This window comes from Cryptomeria japonica, chromosome 11, assembly GCF_030272615.1.
Source record: "Cryptomeria japonica chromosome 11, Sugi_1.0, whole genome shotgun sequence".
In the NCBI taxonomy this organism is placed as follows: Eukaryota; Viridiplantae; Streptophyta; class Pinopsida; order Cupressales; family Cupressaceae; genus Cryptomeria; species Cryptomeria japonica.
The window spans coordinates 523,578,748-523,601,958 of NC_081415.1; the positions used below are offsets into that span (position 1 = coordinate 523,578,748).

At 36.0% G+C, this 23,211-nt stretch overlaps 1 protein-coding gene across 13 annotated transcripts in view; it reads right to left on the minus strand.

Moving 5' to 3' along the window:
• LOC131035152 (uncharacterized) overlaps nucleotides 1-23,211 on the minus strand; it is a 258,229-nt gene that overhangs the window by 142,279 nt on the left and 92,739 nt on the right. For 9 of the 13 annotated variants that reach the window (XR_009103920.2, XM_057966790.2, XM_057966789.2 and 6 more), the window contains exons 5-8: nucleotides 19,880-19,978; nucleotides 3,998-4,285; nucleotides 1,445-2,278; nucleotides 659-739 (exon numbers count right to left, since the gene is read on the minus strand). Coding sequence is in view for 12 of the 13 variants with exons in the window: in XM_057966790.2 (XP_057822773.2) it covers nucleotides 659-739; nucleotides 1,445-2,278; nucleotides 3,998-4,285; nucleotides 19,880-19,978 (1,302 nt within the window). In the remaining variant the exon portion in view is untranslated. The remainder of the gene's footprint in view (nucleotides 1-658; nucleotides 740-1,444; nucleotides 2,279-3,997; nucleotides 4,286-19,879; nucleotides 19,979-23,211) is intronic. The other 4 variants (XM_057966796.2, XM_057966795.2, XM_057966792.2 and 1 more) reach the window with 3 other exon arrangements.

Below are 23,211 nucleotides of genomic sequence, written 5' to 3' on the forward strand. Positions count from 1 at the left end.
CTAGTCCTAAGAGTCAAATATTGAGATACACACATGTTGAAGCAAATGCAGGAAAGAAGATTTACAGCCCAGAATGCACAGTAAGCATAATTTTAAAGCAAGAATGTGCAGGATGAGTGTATCCTAGCGCTGTAAATCAACTGTCCTACATGAAAGTCGAGTGGTAAGATATTATAATAATTTTCACATATATCCAGAGAAATATATATAATGATCACCTCTTTCACCATTATGTTTTTTATTAGTGTTCACCATGAATAAGAATATTCATTATGGGTGCACCAAATTTGTTATTTTCACTTCTAATTTTCTTGGTACACTTTACAAAGACAGACTTTGGCTAAACAATGTATCATTTAAATTTTGTGTTTCACAATTTACATAAAATAAATTCATAAAAAATCAGAACATCAGTAATTTTATAGGCAGCAATTAAAAGTGAATATTCATTTAGTTCTTCAAACCAAGAAAAAGACTTCTTAAGAGTGCAAAATTATAGCTGTGATCTGCGAATAATTTAGGTAATTTATGTTTCAAAGCTTATGTCTTCATTTGACATGGCAAATCCATTAGTTGAGAGAATAATGAATATATTTAGTTGTCTTTTGACATGATTTCATATGAAATACGTGAACTGATTCACATTGAAAAAGCATACCTCTCAATGCCACTGGTACCTCCTTGTCAATGGTTAATTTGTTTTCGGGATCAGCTAAAAGAGGTTTCTTCAGTTGCTCATCTAAGAAACAAATATTTTAAAGAATACAAAATGTTAGTTGTGTGATTTTAAATTGTCACCAATAAAGAGTTTGAACAGTTTTATTACATCAAGTTCCCTTGGCAGTAAGCTTATATCCATATTTTCTTTTGGTAATGTAAATACAACGCATAAACTTATTACCCGCATCAAACTAAATTTAAATTAAGAAGGAAAAGTAATCAACTTCTTTTAGTAAAAAAATGTTAAGAAATCATTTAAATTACTCTTTCACTTATTGATATAAACGAGTAATGTTACTACCAAGAAATTTCTGACACTTGCAATTTCCTAATTTCAGGTCACAGGCATTTCGTCAAACAGTTGGTGGAGCATGAAAACCAATCAACATTTCTGAGTCTTATAATGTAGAACAGCTGCACTTTCTTTATTCTAAAAGGGAGTTTAGCAAATGTTTGTCGTGCATTAACAATTTCACAAACAATTGACAGACACAACCTCTTCTGGTATAAGATTTCTGATAAATATACAAGGGAATACTGATATAGAATCAAAAATACATACAATAGTGAAAACTTATTTCTTGACCTCAAAATAAAGCTTTATTTGTCTGCAGATGATACTGGTCTCAGTATAAATACTCTTGAGAATGTAGGTACAGCTGTACTAATTATTTGTGCCCTGAGATTCTTAGATTAAAGCATCTGCATTGGGGAAGAGTCGAACCTGCAATGAGTTCCTTGGAAGACCACATTGACCAGATAGTTGGTATAGAAACCGGAATACAACTGCAGAGGTAATCTTTTTTATCTGATTGGGCTTTTCCTACTACCATATTCCGTTCCAAATCATTGGGTTGATGTTCACTTCTGAGTAACTCTTTATTTCCTGCCGTGTCTGGCATCCCATTGGACGCTTCTCCCTGTGTGACTAACTGTGGACGAATCCTATTCTCATCCATGCTTGTCTCTATTTCACAAGGAACTTTATCCACATGTTTTGAGGATGCGTATACATAGTGTTGTTCTGTTTTACTCTGCTGGTGCTCTTCACTTAAGGCAGAAGAAGCACTAAAAGAAAGTTCTGTCAGATGATCTTCTGTCCCTTTCACATCTTTCTGATATACATGCTGCTTCTCCAACTGTTTTGATTCAGCAAGTTTATCCGCATGCTGAACATGCCTATCTGATATTTCTTCAGATACAGACTCATTGGGTACTTCTAATTTTGCCTCAACTTGACCAGTTTGGTCATTTAGAGCGGGAATGCTAATCGAAGGTGGAATTTTAAATCGGCCTTCAGTAACTTCTAAATTTGGAAGCCGTGGATGTTGTTCTTCTAGTTGTAGGGATTCACTATCTCCATTCAGATATGGAGTAGTTTTTGTTGTCTCTGTAGCTGTATAATTTGTTTCTTTGATTTCTACATTGTCCACTCGACTTGAATATGTGAGAGTTGATTTTGTTGTAGTGGACGTGTAGGTCGCTATATTCTGAATAGTGATGTTCGAATGACTTGCTGCTCGATTTGGTAGCTTTTCCGTGAATTCTTTAACTGCATCTGCAAGAAAATGGAAAAGCAATATCGTCAATCATTAGCATAAGATAATAATAAGAAAAACATGTTACGGGATTATATAGGAACGAGGAAGGGAAATGTCAATAAAAGATAGCTAAAAAACAACAAACGGATAACTCCTTCAAGCGTACACGTTGGCTTAAAATGAAGAAAGAAAATAGTGACACTTCTTAAAGCAATACTTGTTGTCGTTGGCTTAAAAATAGGACGAAACTAAAAAGTGACGGCTCATTTCAACATACAATCGGACCACGAAGAACGGTTGGAAATAGAGGGTCCAGGGATATTAAATCAAAAAGGAATTGCCTAAAGCGACTCAACTAACTCCTGTACAGGACACTGTACATGCACTCCAAGTTCTCGGGAATGAATCTACACCTTACACTGTTCGGTTAGTCGAGCTCCGTCAGTGAAGGCCAATAAAAATAAATAAAGCTGTACAATGCAGCCTTTTTGGGGATATACAACGGTAAGTACAGCAAATGAAAATTACTTCATTTTTTTGCAGCGCTTTTCCGTAATAGGGCTAACTAAATTTCACTATATTAAAAATAATATCGATTAAATTCGTTCGCAAAATTGCCAATCCCATATCTACATTCGATTCTCGGCATGTTACAATCATAGACTACGATCAAAAATTGTTAGTTGGATACGGGACTTTTTTATTATGTTCGCTGACTTCAAGCTTTTTTATATATATAACGGGTTATGCTAATTATATTGAAACGTCAATTTCAGTACGGGCAAAAACAACTTTCACCACGAGACACTTTTTCTGTAGTTAGAACTCAGAAGTCTAGAGCAAATGCAATACTATTTCATGATGAGGTATTTTATATTCTCTGTATAATTTACTAGCTTGATTTTGAAAGATAATTGTAAAAACTAAAGGTTGCAACTGTCAGACCACAACCTAGTAAGCATTCAAAAGAAATGCAGTGCAAATGATAGCAATATTTTCTATATTAGATTTTGAAAAGTTGATATGGCAAGGCAACAACTGAATTAACTAAGAAAACACACTTCTAGTAGTCTCATTTATAGAGTTCTCCAGAAATTGTGTGATAGTAGGTTGATATGGCGCCTGTGAAAATTTACAAGCTTGATTTGAAAGATTCTTCAAAAACAAAAGAAATGGACGATTCGCAACTGTCAGATCACAATCTAGCATGCATTCACGAGAAATGAAGTGCAAATTTTAAGCCATTTTTTATAAATTAAAATTTGAAATGTTGATATGGCAAAGGCAATGACTGAATTAACTAAAAAAACGCCCTCCATTTGGTCTTATTTATATAGTTCTCTAAAAACTGTTTGCAAGTGGGTTGATATGAAACCTTATTTACATTCTGCTGTTTCTGTTTTACAGTGCCGTTTCTGTTTCCTTTTCTTTGTCGCCTTTAAATAAGCTCCATGTATTAGACCCAGATGTGGCTAATCGAGAACTACACAAAGCAGTTGCGACCTGCTTACTATTATCTCATATATACACTACATGGATATGCTTTTACCCAAAGACAATCATATGTGCATTTCAAACATATCATCATTCCACTCTATCCGATCATAATCAAATTCAACAATGGGGTTAATGCTAATTTGTTTCATCATTCTGCGTGACAGATACATCAACCTGAATTTGCATGCATATAATATCTATAAGTGTCACAAAATGGAAAGAAAAGGACAGAGATAGACCATCATCTTTGTCAGAAACATTCAACAGGGAATCCAATTTGACATTTTCTGCAACTGTGTGATCTTCGTCTAGACCAACTTCATTTACTGCTGTAGTTTTCTCTCCGTCATTCTTCAACAGGATCCCAGTTCCAATAGTTGTAGTTGGTATTGCACTTAAAGCTACATTCTGGTGGAGGGCGTCAACAATTCTCAAATTAGATTCTGAAGACATTGTCTTTGGTATGCTTTCTGCCTCCTTTCCACTCTTTCTCTGAGAAGTTTCAATGGCATAATCAGCTTTTGCACCTGTTACAGTATGAGATTATACAATGTAAAAAGTATTTTGGGCCACCCATAAGTGATACGTCAAAATGGGACATAACACATTCATTGAGATGATTCAATGGTTGCAGAAATATGTCTTAAATATTTTCAAAAAGCAGATTAAGTAAAGATTAGCTTCGGTATCAGCATAAATGCTTGCAAAGGAATCAAGTTTTCTGATGTTCGAAAAGATAAGATGAAATGTCTATGTGCTTGTATTAGAACCCACAAGAAAGGTCTAGGAACCACCAATACAGCTTTTTCACTTGTTACGGTAGGAGATTATACAGTTCAAAAGTGTTCTGCGGAACTGATAAGTATTGTACATTGAGATGATTCAATGGTTGCTGTATAAATATCTTTATATTCTCACAAAGCAGAGAAAATAAATAATAATATTCAATATCAGCATAAATGCATTTAAAGAAATCGAGTTTTCTGACGTTTGAAAAGATAAAGAGGAAATGTGTTATCTGTTTGTATTAGAATTCAAATGAAAGTCATACATAATCACCAATACAGATGGCCAGATAAACATCAATGTACAGTTGTTCCTGTTCCAATTCTCATGATTTAACAATTTGTTTTATGGTACATGAAATTTTTAAGGGAAGAATAACGATAAACTGAAGTAGATAAAGCAATGCTAAAAGAATCTTATATGCAGCAGAAAAACAATGGCACACAAAAAATATAACAAGAAAATTTACCTTGAGAAATCCTTTCCAAAAATTATCCAGCAAAAATGACTCTCACTGTACTAGCCAAACTGTCTACTTTACAATAAGATATTTTGCACTTGTGCTTAACTCTAATCCATCTGTAAGCACATCATTATAAGAAATCACTAAGCAGTATTACAATACAATGTGTATAAATCCATGGGCCAAAAAACCATCTATAAGGTCCCAAAATAAATTTCTCAATGGAGGACACCAGTCATCAGTCATTAAACCCCTCATGTGAAATCGCAGGCCCCTCCATACTCTCCAATGGAGGAAATGCCTCAGACCCCGATTGTTTAGGATGTACAATATATATGGGGTGTATAACATAACAAGTATACAAAATATTTCCAACAGCTTTTCAGCAAAAGTCATTCTGAAAGGAAAGTATAGGCTTTATAATACCAAGCTTCTACACTATGTTAGTATCAGGAAATCATTTCTAAAAATATATAGTGATTAATAACATACAGGTAATGTTCAGGTTGATTATGTTGGTCAGCAGTGGGGAACTAGGCCATCCCAGACTGCCACTAACATGCAAATTCTTTCAATACATAGATCGCTTTGTAAAGCTAGGGCAATAGACATGGATGATTTGTTGAAAATGGTAGTGAAAATACACAAAAATCAAATCAAACCATTTTTACATGCTTGCTGCTCTGTCTGATAAAACGAATACATAAATAAATAATAGAGATGACAATGCATACCACATACAAAAGTAAAATATATTGTGATACGCATATAAAGATATTACAAAAGAAGACCAAGGATGGTCACCCAAGGATCAGAATTGATCCGATAAGATCATACTCATTCCTTGACAATACACAATATATTTAAAGGACTGATGGTTGCCAAGAGAAACACAACTATTGACAAACTGACATTTATGACTACTTGAGGCCAACAACAATTAATATGTCGGATAACCCATATTATCGGAACATAATAATAGTCATTATACACTAGCTGCATCATCAACCCCAAAAAGAAAGTCACCTTCCAAACAGCAAGTAAACATCAAGTAACATTAGGAAAAACTTTCCAAACTGATGACAGTATTGTAGATGAAGACTTGTAGTTTAACTTGGAAGTCTACTTTGTAAACTCAAACCATGAAGTTTTGCAAATCAAATGAGTTTGATGGGGATCTCACAGCAACACATCCAACGGAGTCAAGGGACGGTGTCTCTTGCAGGGGTCAAGGGGCAACACCCTCAGTAGGGTTAAGGGACAACGCCCCTTGAGAGGGTCTGGGGACAGCACCCCCAACAGGGTCCAGGGGCACATCCCGAGCGTGCTCCTTGTCACAACCCCCAACAAGGTCCAAGGAGAGGTTGAGGAGCAAAGCCCCCATTGCAAAGCCCATAGTAAGACCTTCAAACCACACAACCTTCATGATGCACATTATTTTCATGATTTTTGAAGAGGCAAATAGCCATGCCAACAAAACCAAAAATTAAAGATTTTGGAGTGTTTAACCAATGTATGCCAATGTGTGAATAACGCTTTGGACCAGCCAACCAAAGGAGCTCATTTAATTGCACAATGAAACTCCCAAGAAAATACTCTTGATGAGAATAATTATTGAGAATAGACTATTGTTGAGAATGGCTTCCTAGAATAGACTTTTGTTGGGACAATTGATGGGCCGTATACTTAAAAAATTCACTTGCACAAATGAAACTAACCATACAAAGGAGGTTAAGGTTGATCACCATACTATCAAAGTGTTATCTCATACCACTAAAGTGCTCCTTGGCTGCCATACGCTTATGAGATCAACAGGTTGTACAACATCTTCAAACTATAACTGAACAATGTGGACCAACGCAAGATTATATTGTCTTGGTCATATGATGTAGATAGCAATTTAGGCATACAACATAACCACTTTCTCTTGGTCATACAATGTAGAAAGGATAAACTAGTCGCATGGTGAAGAAAAAATGAAACTATGTATAGTGTAGTATCGTAGATGGAATGAAACAATTGTATAGTGTAGATGAAATGAAATAGTCTTATGGTATGGATGGAATGAACTAGTCATACAAAGTAGACGAAGAAGAATCGGAATGGTCATTCAATGTAGGCAAAGATGAATTGAAATGGTTGTACAACATAGACAAGTAATTGACTAGGCCGTACAATATTGAAAGTGATTAATAGGGCTGTACAATGTAGTGAAACAAGTGAGATGGTCATACGATAATGAGAGGGGCATAAGATGACCATACATAATTGCCAAGGAAGTGATGTGACCATGCAACATAAACTAGTGGGTGAGGCCATACATTATCACCAAGGAAATGATATGGTCGTATACTACAAACGAAGGATGTCACAAGTTGTACGATGTAGAGGAAGAATGGTCAAGGCCATACAATGCAGAGGGGAAGTTGACGTCGTATAGGGGAGAGGGGCCAGTAGTTGTACTGGGTCCAATAGTTATACACCTACTTGTGCTTATAATATCTAGTCTTGCCATATATTTATACTATATGATGTAAATAAATAATCCACGTGAAAATAAAAAAATTACCAAATGTTGGTCAAAATGGACCAATACCTGAACATAAGAGAACCTATTAATGTTATATAAAAAAGGCATAAATATAGTCATTAACAAGTGAGATAAATGGGGTATCATCTCGTTGTGTGATGGTTAAGTAGTTGCATAATTAATGGTGCTTGCATAATTAACGGTGCAACCTGTTGATGTGTTTTTAGGCACAAACACAGAATAAAATACCTAAAGTATCTTATCCTCTCTTAAATAAAATCTCTCAAATGCTGAAGATTAGCTTAACGATCATTTGAGAAGACTCCAAGGTTCATGAATATAGGATCACTACATGTGGATAAGCCCTATTGGTCGTTGTAATTGCTGTTTTATCAAGGGCATTTATGGTGATATGCAATGAGGTTCTTTCCTAATACTACTAAATGATTATCAAAAAATGGCAAAAGATAAGGGTTTAGAGAAGTTGTAAGCTATCCTAAGAATGAATGGATGAAGAACGACACAAGTGAAACTCTACTAGTCTTAGCTTTGCCATTCAAGAACAACTTTACTAGAACTAGTGCAATCTTCTAAAGATGTTTAGAGAATTTCAAATCATTACTAATCATAGACACCATTACTTGAATGCATATCAATAATTGACCAACAATCAAACTTAAGGAATTTCAAAGGTTCCAATTGACCACACAAGGCTCACTTACAATCGGCAAGAGGCTAGTGGTATGGATAATGAGTTTCACAATACATCAAGTGCAACATTCCATCATTCAATCTAAATACTTAAACTAATATCAAAGATTGATTTGAGAAAATAAAGAACCGTGCAATAAGCTTCAAAGATTGAATAGAAACACCATAACTTCAATATTTTATTGACCCAATAGCCAAACAACAACAATTCTTCAAGTCCTTCTCTTATCACTCTTGACTTCTATCTCTAATACTATTCTAGCACTATTCATGTTTTGCTCATTATTCTATTCTCTCTTCTATTCTATTAACCTTTACAAATGAAATGAGTGGAGTTTATATAGGACTCCCAAATACAATGAAGGGCCGAAATTGAATGGGGATCAAGGGCCAAGATTTTGCCACCTAAACCCTAATTAGGGTTTGATACAAATGAAACCCGATCTAGATAGACATCATCATGTAACAACCTAAGAGAAAATAGCATATGCAGACACAAAAAATGAGGAAGCATCCTCCAATAGAAAAACGAAATGCCAAGTGGGATCATAACAAACTATTCCATCCTAGAAAGCTAGGTGTAGATCCCTCTTTTGTTATCCTTTCTCTTAACAAAACTTCTCAAGATGTTTTCCTTATTACTTGAAGCACTGGAATGATGACATCTCTAGCATGAGCAAATGCCTCAAAGGCCTCTATAAGGATATGAGTTCTTGCCAGGACCTTTATGACTATGTCTAATGTCTTCATTATGCCCTTCATGAACTTGTTAACTCTTGTATATGCATCCTCTATCCATGTATCCATCAACTGTGCCGAATTCCTCATCTTCTCCATATGATCAATTGACTTTGCAAGAAGAAAAGGTGGTGGCGTGGCTGTTGGGCTCTGATGTGTCAATGGTTGCTGAAATTGTTGGACATAGTTCCTCCATGCACTTATCTCCTTCTCTAACCTTCTATTCTTTTCTACTTCAGCTCTCAACATGACATTAACTGCTTTCAATGAATCGGTTGCATCACCTATAGCTTGCTCGGAGGTGAGTGGACCTAAATCAATAGTCTCCATATCATACTCATCAGCTGTGATCTCACCTTCATACTTCTCAACTCTCGGAGTAGCTATTTGTAGCTTCCTTGATCCCAAATCATCTCTAATTACCTTTGACATCTTCGTAGCTTTCCTTTTCTCAATGACCTCTCGAGTTTGGCTTAGAAGACTCGCTATATCGTATGTTTTCTCTTCCTCAACTACTATCAACTCTTGAGCTAGTCTTTCTTTTAGCCATTCCGGAATAGAAGATCTTGCTTCTTAAATTTGTGCTTCTTCATGTATTTGCTCATTTCTAGGTGGTGAGGTAGTCTCATCATTGTCTTCGTCTTTGCCTCCTTCGATCTCTTGTTCTTTTGATAAATTCTACTTTCTTTTATCATTATGGACTATAGATTTTGCTGATTCATTGGCTCCTTGACTCAACTCTTTTTCTTTCCTTTGTTCTTCTTGTCTGGAGGAAGGATGACTCATACTCGATTTATGCTTCTTCCTTGAGGGTTCCTTTTCTCCTCGATCCTCTTTTCTCTTCAATCCTCTTGAATGAGATGATTGAGGTGCGCTCCCACTTGCGCTTGCTTCATCTTCATCTTCTGAGTGGAATGTTGGTGTTATATTTTGCTCTTTCAACTTCAAGTGTTTTATATCTATCCATATGCGAGTGTATTCCAAAACTGGTTTCATTAACTCCTTCAAGTCATCAACTTCCATATCTGCCCATTTGAATTTGATCTCTTTATCTTCTTTGGCATAGGCTGCTTGGAGATATTGCCACTATCTTGAACTTGATCGGCAACATGAAACAACTTACATTTCCGGTTGAAATTAAGAGATAGCCTGGAATACATCTTCTTCTTCACTTCTACATCATTTTGAACATTCATCCAATAATCCTCAAGATGCCACCGGTGTCCATGCTTTCTTCCCAGAACTTCTTTCACATTACCATATGGATCGAAGCAATCTCTAGTTGTGAATGGCTTGAGTGAATGTAAAGCTAACTCTTTCTCGGCATCGTCTGTTGCATGAGTGGATGGGCATACTTCAATGGAATCTCCAAGTATGATAGGAAAAGAAACACCAGCTCCATGCTTATGCCTATATGCCTTGATATATGCCAATAACTGTCTCACCACCTCGAGTAGTACCACTCTATTTGTTGGGTAGCACGGCAACATGTTGGGAAGAACAGGAGATCCTTGAACTTTAATATATGTGAACTTTGGGAACTAGATGAACCATGCACCATGTTATTCTATCAATGCCTGTGCTTCCGGACAGAGTCTTTGTTGCAAGCCACCTCGAAGTGCCCTCGTGATGTGCATAGTGAATGCATCATTCACCCTTCTGTAGTGTTGTTTTGATGGATGCTTAAGTTGTGGATAACAATCATATACCTTAATCTCTCCAGGTCTCCTTCCAACTATGCTCGTGTACATCAGTCCTGGATATTCATAATTTCTTACTATGGAGTATATGACATAGGAGCTCATATAGAATGTTCTGGTGCGCATTAGCCTCCTTAACTGTTGATCAATGTTGTTGCTAATGAGCCTCACCCCATTGATTGTCTTTTTGTCATGAGTAACAGTCTCCATGAAGTAGAACATCCAGCCCTCAAAGTATAAAGCCTCAAGTGCACCAACCAATCGATGGAGTAAGGTGATGAAGTCTCTGAATTCATCATTGAAGTCTATCCTATGCAGTCTATCGGGCCATCTGCTTCTACCACCTCTACTCTTCTTCAACCAAAACTTGTCAATGATCTTCACACAAGCATCTGGATCATTATAATAGGCTGACTTAGCTACTTCTATGCTTATGTAGATCATGTCCTTAGGCTTAGGTAGATGAAATGTTTTGCTGATTGCTATCTCTGAGAGATATGTGAGCATTGTCCCATCTTTCGCCACAATTCTCCTAGAGGCAGAGTCATAGTGTTGAGCACATTCTACAATGAGCTTGTAGCATTGCACTGCGGGAGGAAAGCCAACTGCATTTATGATCTCACTTTCAATCATCTTCTTGGCCGTAGCAATAGGTTCATTTATCTATGATGGGTGGCGGAACTTCTTGGTGTCGAACTTCCCGAGATAAGTGTCTCCTACTTAACTCCAATCCGACGTGATCTTGCTTCCAAATGCACTTCCCTTCAAATCTTCCTTGATGAGCGCTTGGCGGGAGATGTAATGTCCCCTTCTCTGCAATGATTTAGATTTGTCAGTCGTTAGCCTAGTTCCAAGGCCCATAAGCTAATCGGGGGCAAAAATTAGGGTTTCCTATTTTTTAAGAGTATTCTTTGGTGTTTTCAGGGGGTATATGTGGAGTTTGATAGTTTGGATTCTGGATTCCTTCCGGGTTTTCAAAGAGCTTCGGGATGGTTCGACATGCATCTGCATCAAGTGACTTTTTCCAAACTTACTATTTTTAGTAAGAGTGACAACTGCTCAGAATGTGGTTAAAATCACTTTGGAAACACTTACTATTTTTAGCAGTATGCTATTTTCAGCAAGTACTATTTTTAGCAGTTCTATTTTAAGCAGGATGTCAGCAAGCCTGTTCAGATGGCTATTTCCGACAGGTCAATTTGAGCAGTTGATCTTCCAGCATTTTTTTGGTGCTATTTTTGGCAAGGATTCTGCAGTACAGCTCAGTGGCTATTTCTGGTAGTATTATTTTGGCAGGATCTTGTATTCACTCAGATGACTATTTTAAGCCGTTCAGTTCAGAGCCCCAACTCAGTTCAGTTTTGGTGATTTCCAGCACTTCAGCCTCCGGCTCAATTTCGCAATAATCAATATTTGAGGAGAAGGTATTTTTAATATATTAATACCTTAGGCATGAGGTATTAATATTTGATTACTTTATGGATGGAGGGGAGAAAATATTAATTTATCCTAAGTCTATTTGGGCAAACTTTGCATATGACTTCAAGGGGGTCTTCATGGTGTTAATAATTAAATTATAACTCAAGGCAAATGGGGTGATTTTCTAAGTATATTGCCTTAGTAATATTTTTTAGTTGGACGTCATAGGTGGGTGCCCACTTTACACTTTATTATATGACACTTATATTTATTAAAAAAGGCGATTTTGGGTGAATGTGAATTGGGCGAACTTGTGCAAGGAAATGAAATGAAATGCAATGCCAAATGTGGATGAAATGGAATGGCATTTGGTTTGGGCATATTTGGAGTGCATTTGAATTTGAATTTGGTTGGCAACAAGTTATGAATAAGTGACTTGGGCTCTCATTTTGGTATCTCAGACAATTTACACTGTTATGTTGTCGGATTGACTCCAAACAATCTTCGAGGCTGAATACCTCATAGGGCTCTTAACAGACTTCGAGTGTGAGATATCACTCCTAGCTGTGATTGGATAATTTGAATGTGTGGTTTGATTTTAGTGTGCATTTTCAGATTTTCAATGTGGTGTGGATTTCAGTGTTGCCGGTTTTTGGTGTGGCTGTAGCACGTTTTAGTTCATAAGTCTCAGTTTGTGTGTCAGATCATTTTGGGTAGTGGCTCGTTCTCTTCCTATGCCATAGGCAATCAAGTTTGTAAGTTTGTAGACCTTAATGTTGAGTATTTAATTTTTAAATGCAAATCGTACTTCTTTCCTAGCTGTACCATGTTGGGCTGCTTGGGAATGCGTGCATAAATTCATTTGGGGGTTTTGGGTGCAGTTTGTAGGTTCTAATCTCATCGTCTGTCTTGTATCTCTCATTTGCATCCGTTTGGGGGTCATTTCGTCGAGTGTGAATAGAGTTACGAGCATTTTTGTGAGTTTCTAGGTTGTTGGTCTATGTATTTCTAGTCCATGGGTTGCATATCAAAATTTGAAAAATTGTTAGTTTGGAGTGTTTCCTTGGGTGGAGTTGGTTTTAGAGCGTGTGGGTTCTTTGGAGTGTGTTTAGAGATAATTTGAGTGTGTGGGGAGTGATTTAGAAGTGTTTGTGAGGATTTTAATGTTGCTGGTCTGTATTTCCAACCTGTTTTTCATTCATAACAGATTTAGTTTTTTGGGGTTGAAGCTAGTTTTCAGGTGTGTGAGTCTATGGGTGTGGTGTGAAGGGTCTTGGTAATAAGTTGTAGCTGTTAGTTTGGGTTTTGCCATTTGAATATCCATGATGAATCATATTGTAATGCTTGTTAGTAGTACTAACAACAATTTATTTGAACTCTCTTAGTCCCACTGCATAAGTGGAAGAGGTTGACCTTGCTGCCTAGTTTGGACAATGATTCTAGTAGTTTTGTAATCCATGGATTGTTGTTCTTTGGCCCACTGCATAAGTGGAAGAGGTTGGCTTGCTGCCCTCTTATCTATTGTAATTTTGTCCTCCCGCTGAATAAGCAGTTTTGATTGTAATCTCATTTTCATTCCTCCCGCTGAATAAGCAGTCGAGTTCATTGCTATTCCATTTCTAGTCCTCCCGCTGCATAAGTGGTAGAGTGATTGTTCTTCAGATTCCTGCATCATCCTTGGCTAGTTTATCGCCAAGTGATTTTTAATATTCTCCATATCCCACTGAAAAGTGGAAGGGGTTGGCTTGCTGCCCAAGCATTGTATTATTTCCAGCTATTTGAAGCTAACGATCCCCTCAACACCGTATGCTCTCGCCTTCCCATATTGGGCACTTGGTGATCAAAAACTGGAAGGGTTACAATTTCAGCATTATTGTATCATGATTTCCCAACCTTAATAGGTTCTTGTTGTGATTGTAACTGGAAATAAATTGAGATCGGAAAATCGCCAAGGACTTGCCAAACTCGGCGAGTCCGAGTACGATTCATGCCCCCCCCGAGTCTGGCGAGCTCGGACTCGAACTCGTCCGAGTCCAGGGGCGAACTCGCCAGACTCACCAAGTTGGCGAGTTTGGCCTAAAATCGCCAAACTCGGCAAATCCAATGCTTGAAACTTCGAGTTTGACACTGATTGGATCGACCAGGTAGATATAGAGGCTAAGACTGTAGCCATGGCAGAGGAGCGGAGAGCATGAGCAAAGACAGGAGATTCAAAGGCAGATAGTGACACAAATGTTTCTGATGTTGGTGAGCATGGCATGGTGTCACGAGGAGCAGCTATGGTTGTCGAATCATCCAGGACCTACCTTAGACGCCTTCACATGGGGCCGAAGCTAGGGCTGGAGGGTGTAGGCTCCTCTGAGCCATAGGCTTATAGTTGTATTTACCTTTGGTATTTGTATGGAACATTTGATGATGATCATATGATGACATGGATTTTTTATTCCATGAGTTTTGTAATATCTTATACATTTGACAATATTTATATATCTATGTTTCTTATTTCCTTCAGCTAAAATTTGCGTTTATGCTCATGTGATTGATGTATACTTATGTATGTAATCAAATGAGCCGAGTTTGATGATGTTATTGTGTCTTTAAGGTGTATTCAATAAAGGGTGCATGAAACAAGTTTTAAATCTTTAAAAATCTCTAAATTTCTTGAGTTTTTCACTTTCTCGAGTCCAGCCGAGTCCGACTCCGAGTCCCGAGTTCGAGTCCGGGTCGGCCTTGCTGAGTCCGAGCCAAGTCCGAGTCCCATTTCTTTGATTTATAGGAGAGGGTCTTGTTTGGTTTATGAGCCACCATCTTTCACCTATGAGAGATATGGAAGTTAGAGTAGTGGTCATGCAACGAAGCCTATTTACTTAACTATAAAATGAATCTTGCACCTTAAATAAGACTGATTTACTTATTATATGCATTTATAAGGACTAATTTGCTTTAACAAAATCATTCAGTCACAAATCATATCTGCTCCTGACCTTATATCCATCTAAATGATGTACTTACTTTCAATTTCTGAAAATTAACTTCAAAATCTAATCGATGATAAGACTACTAATGCTCAAGGGTTTGCTGTCTCCTTAATTCTTTGCTGCTGAAGGATGAAATTAGCCCTCCAATCTGTTAGAATTCACCCTTGAGAGGATGAAATTGCTGCTTCTTTGGGTAAATTTTCCTTTCTAATGGTTGAATTCGCCTTCTAATGCACTTCACTGATCTGCACTCGAAATTTGCTAACTGCTGATGGTGAAATTAGCTATGCTGCCTACTGATGGAATTCGCTCAAGAAGGAATAATTTGATTGATTTGAAGGTAAAATGAAATGATTCGAACTCCCTCTTATAGGCAGTCAAGGTGAAAATTATGTCTTTTCCTACGAAGGCCGACTTGGCTAAATTAAAATAAAATCAACAATTTACCTTAGCCGACTTATCTCTCGATTAATTTCAAATTTTATCTTGAGCGCTAAAGTCATGTTTGGTTAATTTTAATGCATTGCAAATGAAGTTCGCTCTAATTTTTAAACTCGTCAAGTTCTCCTTTGTAAAAAATTCGCTCCATTTTCTTAAATCATGAAGTTCACTCCAATTTTCAAACTCATTAACTTCGCTCTTTGTAAGAAATTCGCTCTTCTCTCTTTAATCATGAATTTCACTCCAATTCATAACTCATGAAGCTCACTCCAATTTTCAAATTCATGAAGTTCTCCTTCGTAGGAAATTTGTGATGTTGAAAGTCGTTCATGTAAGCTTAGATATGAAAGTCACCTTAAGGGTTTGTGCTCATGAAGTTTGCTTCTCTCACCTAGCTTATTTGCTTGTCTTTCTCAACTCATGAAGTCTGTTTAAGTGAAACTCGCTCCAAATTCCTAACTCATGACGTTCGCTCCCAACTTTCAAACTCATGAAGTTCACCTTTGCATGAAATTCGCTCCATTTTCTTGAGTTGTGAAGTTCGCTCCAAAAGCTCAACTCATGAAGTTCACTCCAAATGTCTCAAATATGAAATTCGCTCCAATTTGTCAACTTCTGAAGTTCACTTTTGTTGTTGAGTTCGTGAAGTTCATTTCAAATTATTGAATTCATTCAAGGCAAGTGCTATCAAACATCCTTCGATTCTCTTTTACTTTCGCTCATGTAGGCTTGCTCATGTGTGCTCATTGATGAAGTTCGCTCCAAAATGCTAAGTCATGAAGTTCGCTCCAAAAGTGCAATTCATGAAGTTCGCTCCAAAAGTGCAAGTCATGAAGTTTTCTCTTGAGTGTTTGATCATGAAGTAAGTGTTCTCAATTCTCCTTCATTCCTCTACTTCCATTTCGTTCATTAAGGCTTGAAGGTAAGGTTCGCTTCGAATTCCCAACTCATGAAGTTCGCTCCAAAATGCCAAGTCATGAAGTTCGCTCCAAAATGCTAAGTCATGAAGTTCGCTCCAAAAGTGCAACTCATGAAGTTCGAACCTCTGAAAAACTTGGAGGTGAAGTAGATTGCAAATAAGCCTTTCAATCATTTTGTTGCATATGAACTCAATTCTTAGACTATCTCACTCAAACGTTCAAACTCATACTTGCACCTATTATCAAACAATGCACTCAAGGGAAACTCGCTCATCTACCTCTCGACATGAAGTTAAGGTTTTGAGGCTGGGAGAATGAGGTGAGTTGACATCTAAAATTGCTTATTTGCACATCACCTTGGACATCTTTTCTCCTTTACAAGATGAGGCCTCTTGGAAACAACTTCGGCCAAGGGTAATTAACACAATTGGAGTTTACCTTGAACTCTTGGACTCTAGGAGTGTCACAAACTAGAAACTTCATTAGACTCTTCAGCTGAGCTCCTGATTAACTAATATGACATCTAAACCTTATAGACTTACTCATTTCACCTGCAGCAAGGAGAGAGACTAGACTGAGAGGCTAGGACTTGAAAAAAAAGAGGGTCCCCATTTTGATGGGGCGACGTGTGAAATGGTTACAACACAACCAAGGTTCAAATCTCCACTTGGCTCAAACAAGCATTCATGCTTGGGTGGGCCCACCAATGTGGATATGCAAGAGGTTGGAGGACATGCAAGAGATAGGAGTGATAAGGAGACCATGGAGTAATAAGGTGGTTATATGGAGTGAAAAGGAGAAGAGTGTTACAGATGGGGAAGAGGTCCCCCTTGTGACCTCCCTTGGGCTTGGGCCAGCCTAAAAAAACCCTCTTCCACAGCTTCGGGTGCGCATTACCAAGCAAAAACAAAAACAAGTGAGATAAATAATTTTTTGTTTCAACTAAAATATCATAGCTATCCACTATAAGTGTATCATTTATAAAAGAAGATGCTCGCCTAAACAAGTACTATTATCATAGTGAAAAAATATTATTCTTGTTTGTACAACTATTGGGGTAGCAATGTATATGCACTGGAGTGTTTCATATTAATAATTTGTCTAATCACAAATATAAAAGGTGAACACAATAAATACCTTGTTTTTTTCCATGAAATGTGAGGGATTGTCCAAAGGTTTTACAGTTGAACATTTGGTCCTATTGTGTTCAATAGAAGATGTATTTTATATAATAATATGTTGTTTTTATAACAACAAATAGTTTTTGTGTTCAACTATTGGGCCTTTTGTGTTGAACAAAAAAGTTAGAGATAACACACATTTATGATTACTAATAGTTATTTGATCCATTCAAGTTGCATATAAGTTATATTTTACATAAAAATACAATATTACACTAATTACAAATGATATTTTTTATTCAACTACTAGGAATTTTTAGATTAAATTTTGGTTGAATCTTTAAAAAGTCATTTTTAGGACACTTTGCACTCGATGTGTTATTTTGACAAGTTGCATGATGAGTCACACCTTTAAACCTTAGTTGTAAAAGTTAAGTGTCCATTTTATATTCCTAAAAAAAATGAAGGTCTTATGATATTACATGTGACAACTACATGTTAACAAAGTTAGCCCTCACGACTACTAGTCCCTCTCCCCTAGTATTATATCTTGGGCATGCAAGCGCCAATTGACTTTGTCATAAAATATTAAAATGTGTTGGTCGTACCTCTTGTCTTGCAGTCTGTACGATCTTAAGAAGCAAGTGGGGTCATGCAATCTTCAATGTCTGATGTTGCCATATAATATGGCCATACAATGGCCTCAAATGTTGTCATACAATGTAGATTGGTATTCGTATGGTGCATATTGAGGGATAAGGTAGTTGTATGACATAGTTATTTTCTTCCCATGCAAATGAGTTATTTTCTTGCCGTATGATATAGTTGGACCTTTCAACGTAGTTATGAATTGTAGTTGGGCTTTTCAATGTAGTTTAGCATTTTGATATTTTCTCCTTCAAATGCTAAATTTAAATTTTCAATATCATATATTTTCCTTTTCCATTCCAATTTTTCCTTTCTAATTTTCTTTTTCTTTTTCTTTTTCTATGTTTAAAATAAAAATTATGAACAATAGAAATTCATGTTCCTACATGATTAAAATAAATAAATAAAAAGAAAATTAAAAAAAATATATATATATATAGCCTAAGGCTCCATTAGCTTATAAAAATAAAAATAAAATAGGGTTGGGGGCTTGGCTTGATTGGCAAGAGCTTCCTATGGTAGGCACAAGGTCATGAGGTCCAATATCCCCCTCGCCCATGTGGTACCGGAGGACATGTCATGCCAGCCACCCAATTTCTGCAGTCTAATAAGAACTTATAAAAATAAAACAAAGCAATTAAAAAAAATACAACCTACAATAAATTAAAATATGATTAAGAACCAAAAATATATTAAAAGCACTTTTTTAAACTAGGAACCTTGGAACTTATGAAAAAATCAAAATAAACTTTATCTTTAAATGATTGATCTCCGTTGTGCCAACTATTTGTTCCCTACAGCACTTAGAATACGTGCTTTCACAACTTTTCTATCCTTTACCACTGAAAAATTTAGCAAGCTTGAGTAGTGAAAAATAAAAATATTTGGAAAGTCAAAATAATAAATTTATTTTTTCTGCTTTGTGTTTACGTTTTGCAGTTGCATATAGATCTTTGGGGTTTTATTTTTCATTTCAAGATCTTTTAAAAAAGCATATTTTTTTTAAAACTAATTTTAAAATTTTAGGCTTTTCACCCTATGGACCCACCTAGGTTTATTTAGGGCATGGCCTGAATGACTCAAGTACAACATAGTTACCTCTAAGACCTACCCAAGCTGTGCCCTAGATGAATCCAAGGTGATCATGTCCCTTGATCACAACCCACACCCATTTAGGCCAGGTAAGAAGACCAAGAAAAGAAAACCAAGTATAATAGCTTTCTCTATATATTTTGCATTCTTTGTAATAGTTTCTTGTCAAATTATCATACATAAATAATTTTTGTATTACATTTATGCCTATCAAATTATGTTGACACTTGGGACATTTTCTTTTCCATTCTCAAAATTTTAAGTTTAAATATATTTTCATGCTCTCAAATTACATAAGTAATAGAATTTCTTTTACACAACTTGTCGACTCATATTTACTATGAAAATTAAAATAATATTCGATGACTCATTTTGCATTCAACAGACAACCTTTCAAAAATCATTTTTTCCTTATATCTCATGGTATGTTACTTCAAATCTGCTTCCAAGAAAATTAGTTTGACATTAACATGAAGGACAATTGAAAAATGTTATATAAGTCTCTAGTTCTCCAGCTTTGGAGGTCATGGCAAGATTTTCTGACCTGATATTTATGATCGTGTTGAATATTTACCTGATTCCAACCTCCCATAAGAATCACTTTCATCTAAAGCCAATGCTTTTCCTTTTTCAGAATATTGTTTGTTGAGTAAAGGTTCTTTCAGTTTGTCTCCTGAGGAAAAAAAGTAACAGAAACATTCAAATACTTACAGTTAAATTTGGAGCTTGAAATTATATCAAAAGAACATTTATTATACCTTCTTTCCAAAGTATCGCATTATCTTGGCAATTAGAGATGCTTTAGTTGACTCTTCCATATGTGTGAATATTTTAGCAGTAACACTCTTATACAAAATATCTTAAACATAGGAAACAAATTTGAATAAAACATAAAAATATTATGTGATCATTATTTTCTTAGGCTCAATTATCACTAGCTTATTAGATATTATGTTACGCAAAGTTATAGTTTTGTAATTATGCTAAGTTAGGTAGACTGTTGTACCTACAAGAGCATATTGTCATTTGTCTTATTGCACATTTGTTATGTGATTTTGAGCATTTGTCACATTATATAGTAGCAATATTGGCTGTTAAATAAGAACCTTTATTATCAAGCTTCTATAGTATTAGTGTCAGTTCCCTTTTTTGTGTTGCATTAAGGGTATGTGAAAGGATCGGAGGTGAACACTTTCTTGTCCTCATATAAGACAATAACTGGTGGGAAGGGCAAGAATGAAAGATTGAACATGTATCCAGATTCATTTTTAGATACAACAATTGTAAGAGCAGTATGTTGTAAGACGTGACAGGTTTGGTTGGTTTTGGATGGGTAAAGTCTTCCATGTGTGAATTAACTTCACACCCATGCCAAACCCGACTGGACTTCCCTCATTTTATCATGTTGTGTGGCTTATTCTCAATCGAGTTAGTAGCTAATCTTGTGTTTGTGTTGACTGGAGATCCAACCACACAATAAAAGTGCAAAATATTCACAATGGGATGATCTTGGATTAAATAATTTTGTGAACAACTAAGTGTGAGCAAAGTATTGTTGCATGACCAGGCTTTGGAAGATTTTTTGCTCAAAAGGATTATCAATAGGTAGGATACTCAGTGCAATCATCAATGTTTTTAAAGGGATCAAGTATGTGCTTCCAAGTCTTTTTATTTGGGTATCAAGTTAAGACTCATAGCTTGACCTGACCTAGAAGTTGCACTGCATCCCCTCTCAAGCAAGAGGTTAATAAAGAAACTATTGCCAAGCTAGACAACTAAACTAGGACAACTAACCTACAAGCAAAAATTGGTGGTCCCCATTTGCAATGGGGCGATGTGTGAAAACGTCACAACAAACATGTTTCCTCATCCTATGCAATGAGACAACATGACTTATAATTAGCTCAAGCTAAATAAACAAAAGCACTTGTAAGTTTAGCTTAAGTGTGATAAAATATGAGGGGACCTAAGTAATTAATTAATTACTAAGATGATTCCCTAATTACTCCAACACCCTTCCTAAAGATCAGCTTAGGGAGAAGTTTAAAATATAATCATGTATGCATGGAAGGATGCATAGATAGGTCTCAATTATAAGGCCAGATTAGATACCCATGCAATCTCTCATAACCGAAGAAAAAGATAAAATCACATGAGGTAAAACTCCTCTCCAAACAAGAGAAATATAAATAAATACACTAGTGAAAGAAGGGCAAAAGGACCAAATATGACCCCCTAAGAACTGCTTCCATCTCACATGTACAATAGATATCCTCCCATAAGAGAGAGAAAATGAGGATATGAATCCCCCCAATAAAGAAGTATCTCCTATGCCAATGATGAACTCCTGAAGACAAAACACAATCCGCTATCAGCAAGCAACATTCTTCCCCTTAGGAAGAAACAAATCCACTAGTAATTGGAGAAGCCATTCCTATAAAACGGATGAATCAAGAAAACAAATCCAAATGATGTGTGCATTTCAAAACTACTCAAATGTCCACATGTTGGAGTGAGAAGTTGTCAATCCACAAACTTGTGAAGATTGATGTCAAACAAGATCCAAAGATGACTAAAGATGAGCTTGTGAGGCCTCACCTTGACTCAGTCAGACATTCAGTGGATTTTATATTTAGACTATTATGGATACTTTATTTTGATGCATTTTGAGACTTAGAACTTATATGATTTCAGGATTTGGATAACATTGCTATGATTTGATGATTTACTTATATGCTTTATGAGATAGAACACTACATGATTGTTAGATAGGATGATATTGCAATGATAGATGTCGTTATTAATTTTGCAGGACTTTACTATGAATATAGAACTATGATGTATGGTTAAGTTATGTGAATTGGGTGAAAATTGCTTATGAGAAATTGCTTGATAAAAGATGTATTTAATCTGTGTAGATGAAAGTTTTATGCAAGTGATGATGTGTATTGTTATATTATTGAATTATATTATATATGGATATTTGGAAGTACTAATGTGTAAATTGAGATGCGCAGGAAATTTACCATGTGACCATGGAAATTACGGAGAACCAAACCTAGACTTATGTATATTCGTAAGCCAGGGTTTGTCTATTTGGAGAGACAACACCCCGTTTGTGTTGTATTTTATTCGTAACAGTATATGCTGCATGAGTGTTAAGTGTTATTTAAATTTAATGTGTAAAAACCACAAGAGACAATTTCATGTTTTATTTTTGTAAAAGTGTTTTATTTGTGTCACTTGACACGTATGGATTTAAATTTAAATGTTTTATTTTGTCTCTTGGTGGGAAAGTGTTTAATTATAGTTTTTCTTAAATAAAATAATGTGTTGTCATAAATACTTTGGGAATATAATATTTGGGGTGGTCAACGTATGTTTGACCCGAAAATAAACTTCAGAGGGGTTTAAAATGGGTTAAATGAACACCTAGGGGTAGTTTAATAGGGTTTCCTAAAGCCCATAAGGTATACCTAGGGGTTAGGGGTTAGGGGTAATTTTAGGCAAGTTTCTACTTTATAATGATCTTTTTAACGCTTTAAAAATTGGCTTTTTTGAGTTGTGCGAAAATTGAAAATTAGAAGTTAAATCTAATTTAGATTTTTCTTATTTGAATGGGAGTCTTTTTGCATTTTGCTTTTCTTTCCTTTTTGGTTTTTAGAAACTTGTGAGAACTCAGAGAATGAGCTTCTTAAGCAAGATTTTGAGATTTTGAGGGTAATCACCCACTCTCCATTTTTGGAGACAAGAAATTTTGAAAAGAAAATAATAGTTTGGAATAGAAAAATTGACTAAGGGTAGAAGAAAGAAGGTTGGTGGATTGGGCAGCTCTTCCTCAAATTTCAAAACTACCATTGGGCAGATTAAGATTGGTTTGATCATTCTTTAAATGGTTGTTTTCTT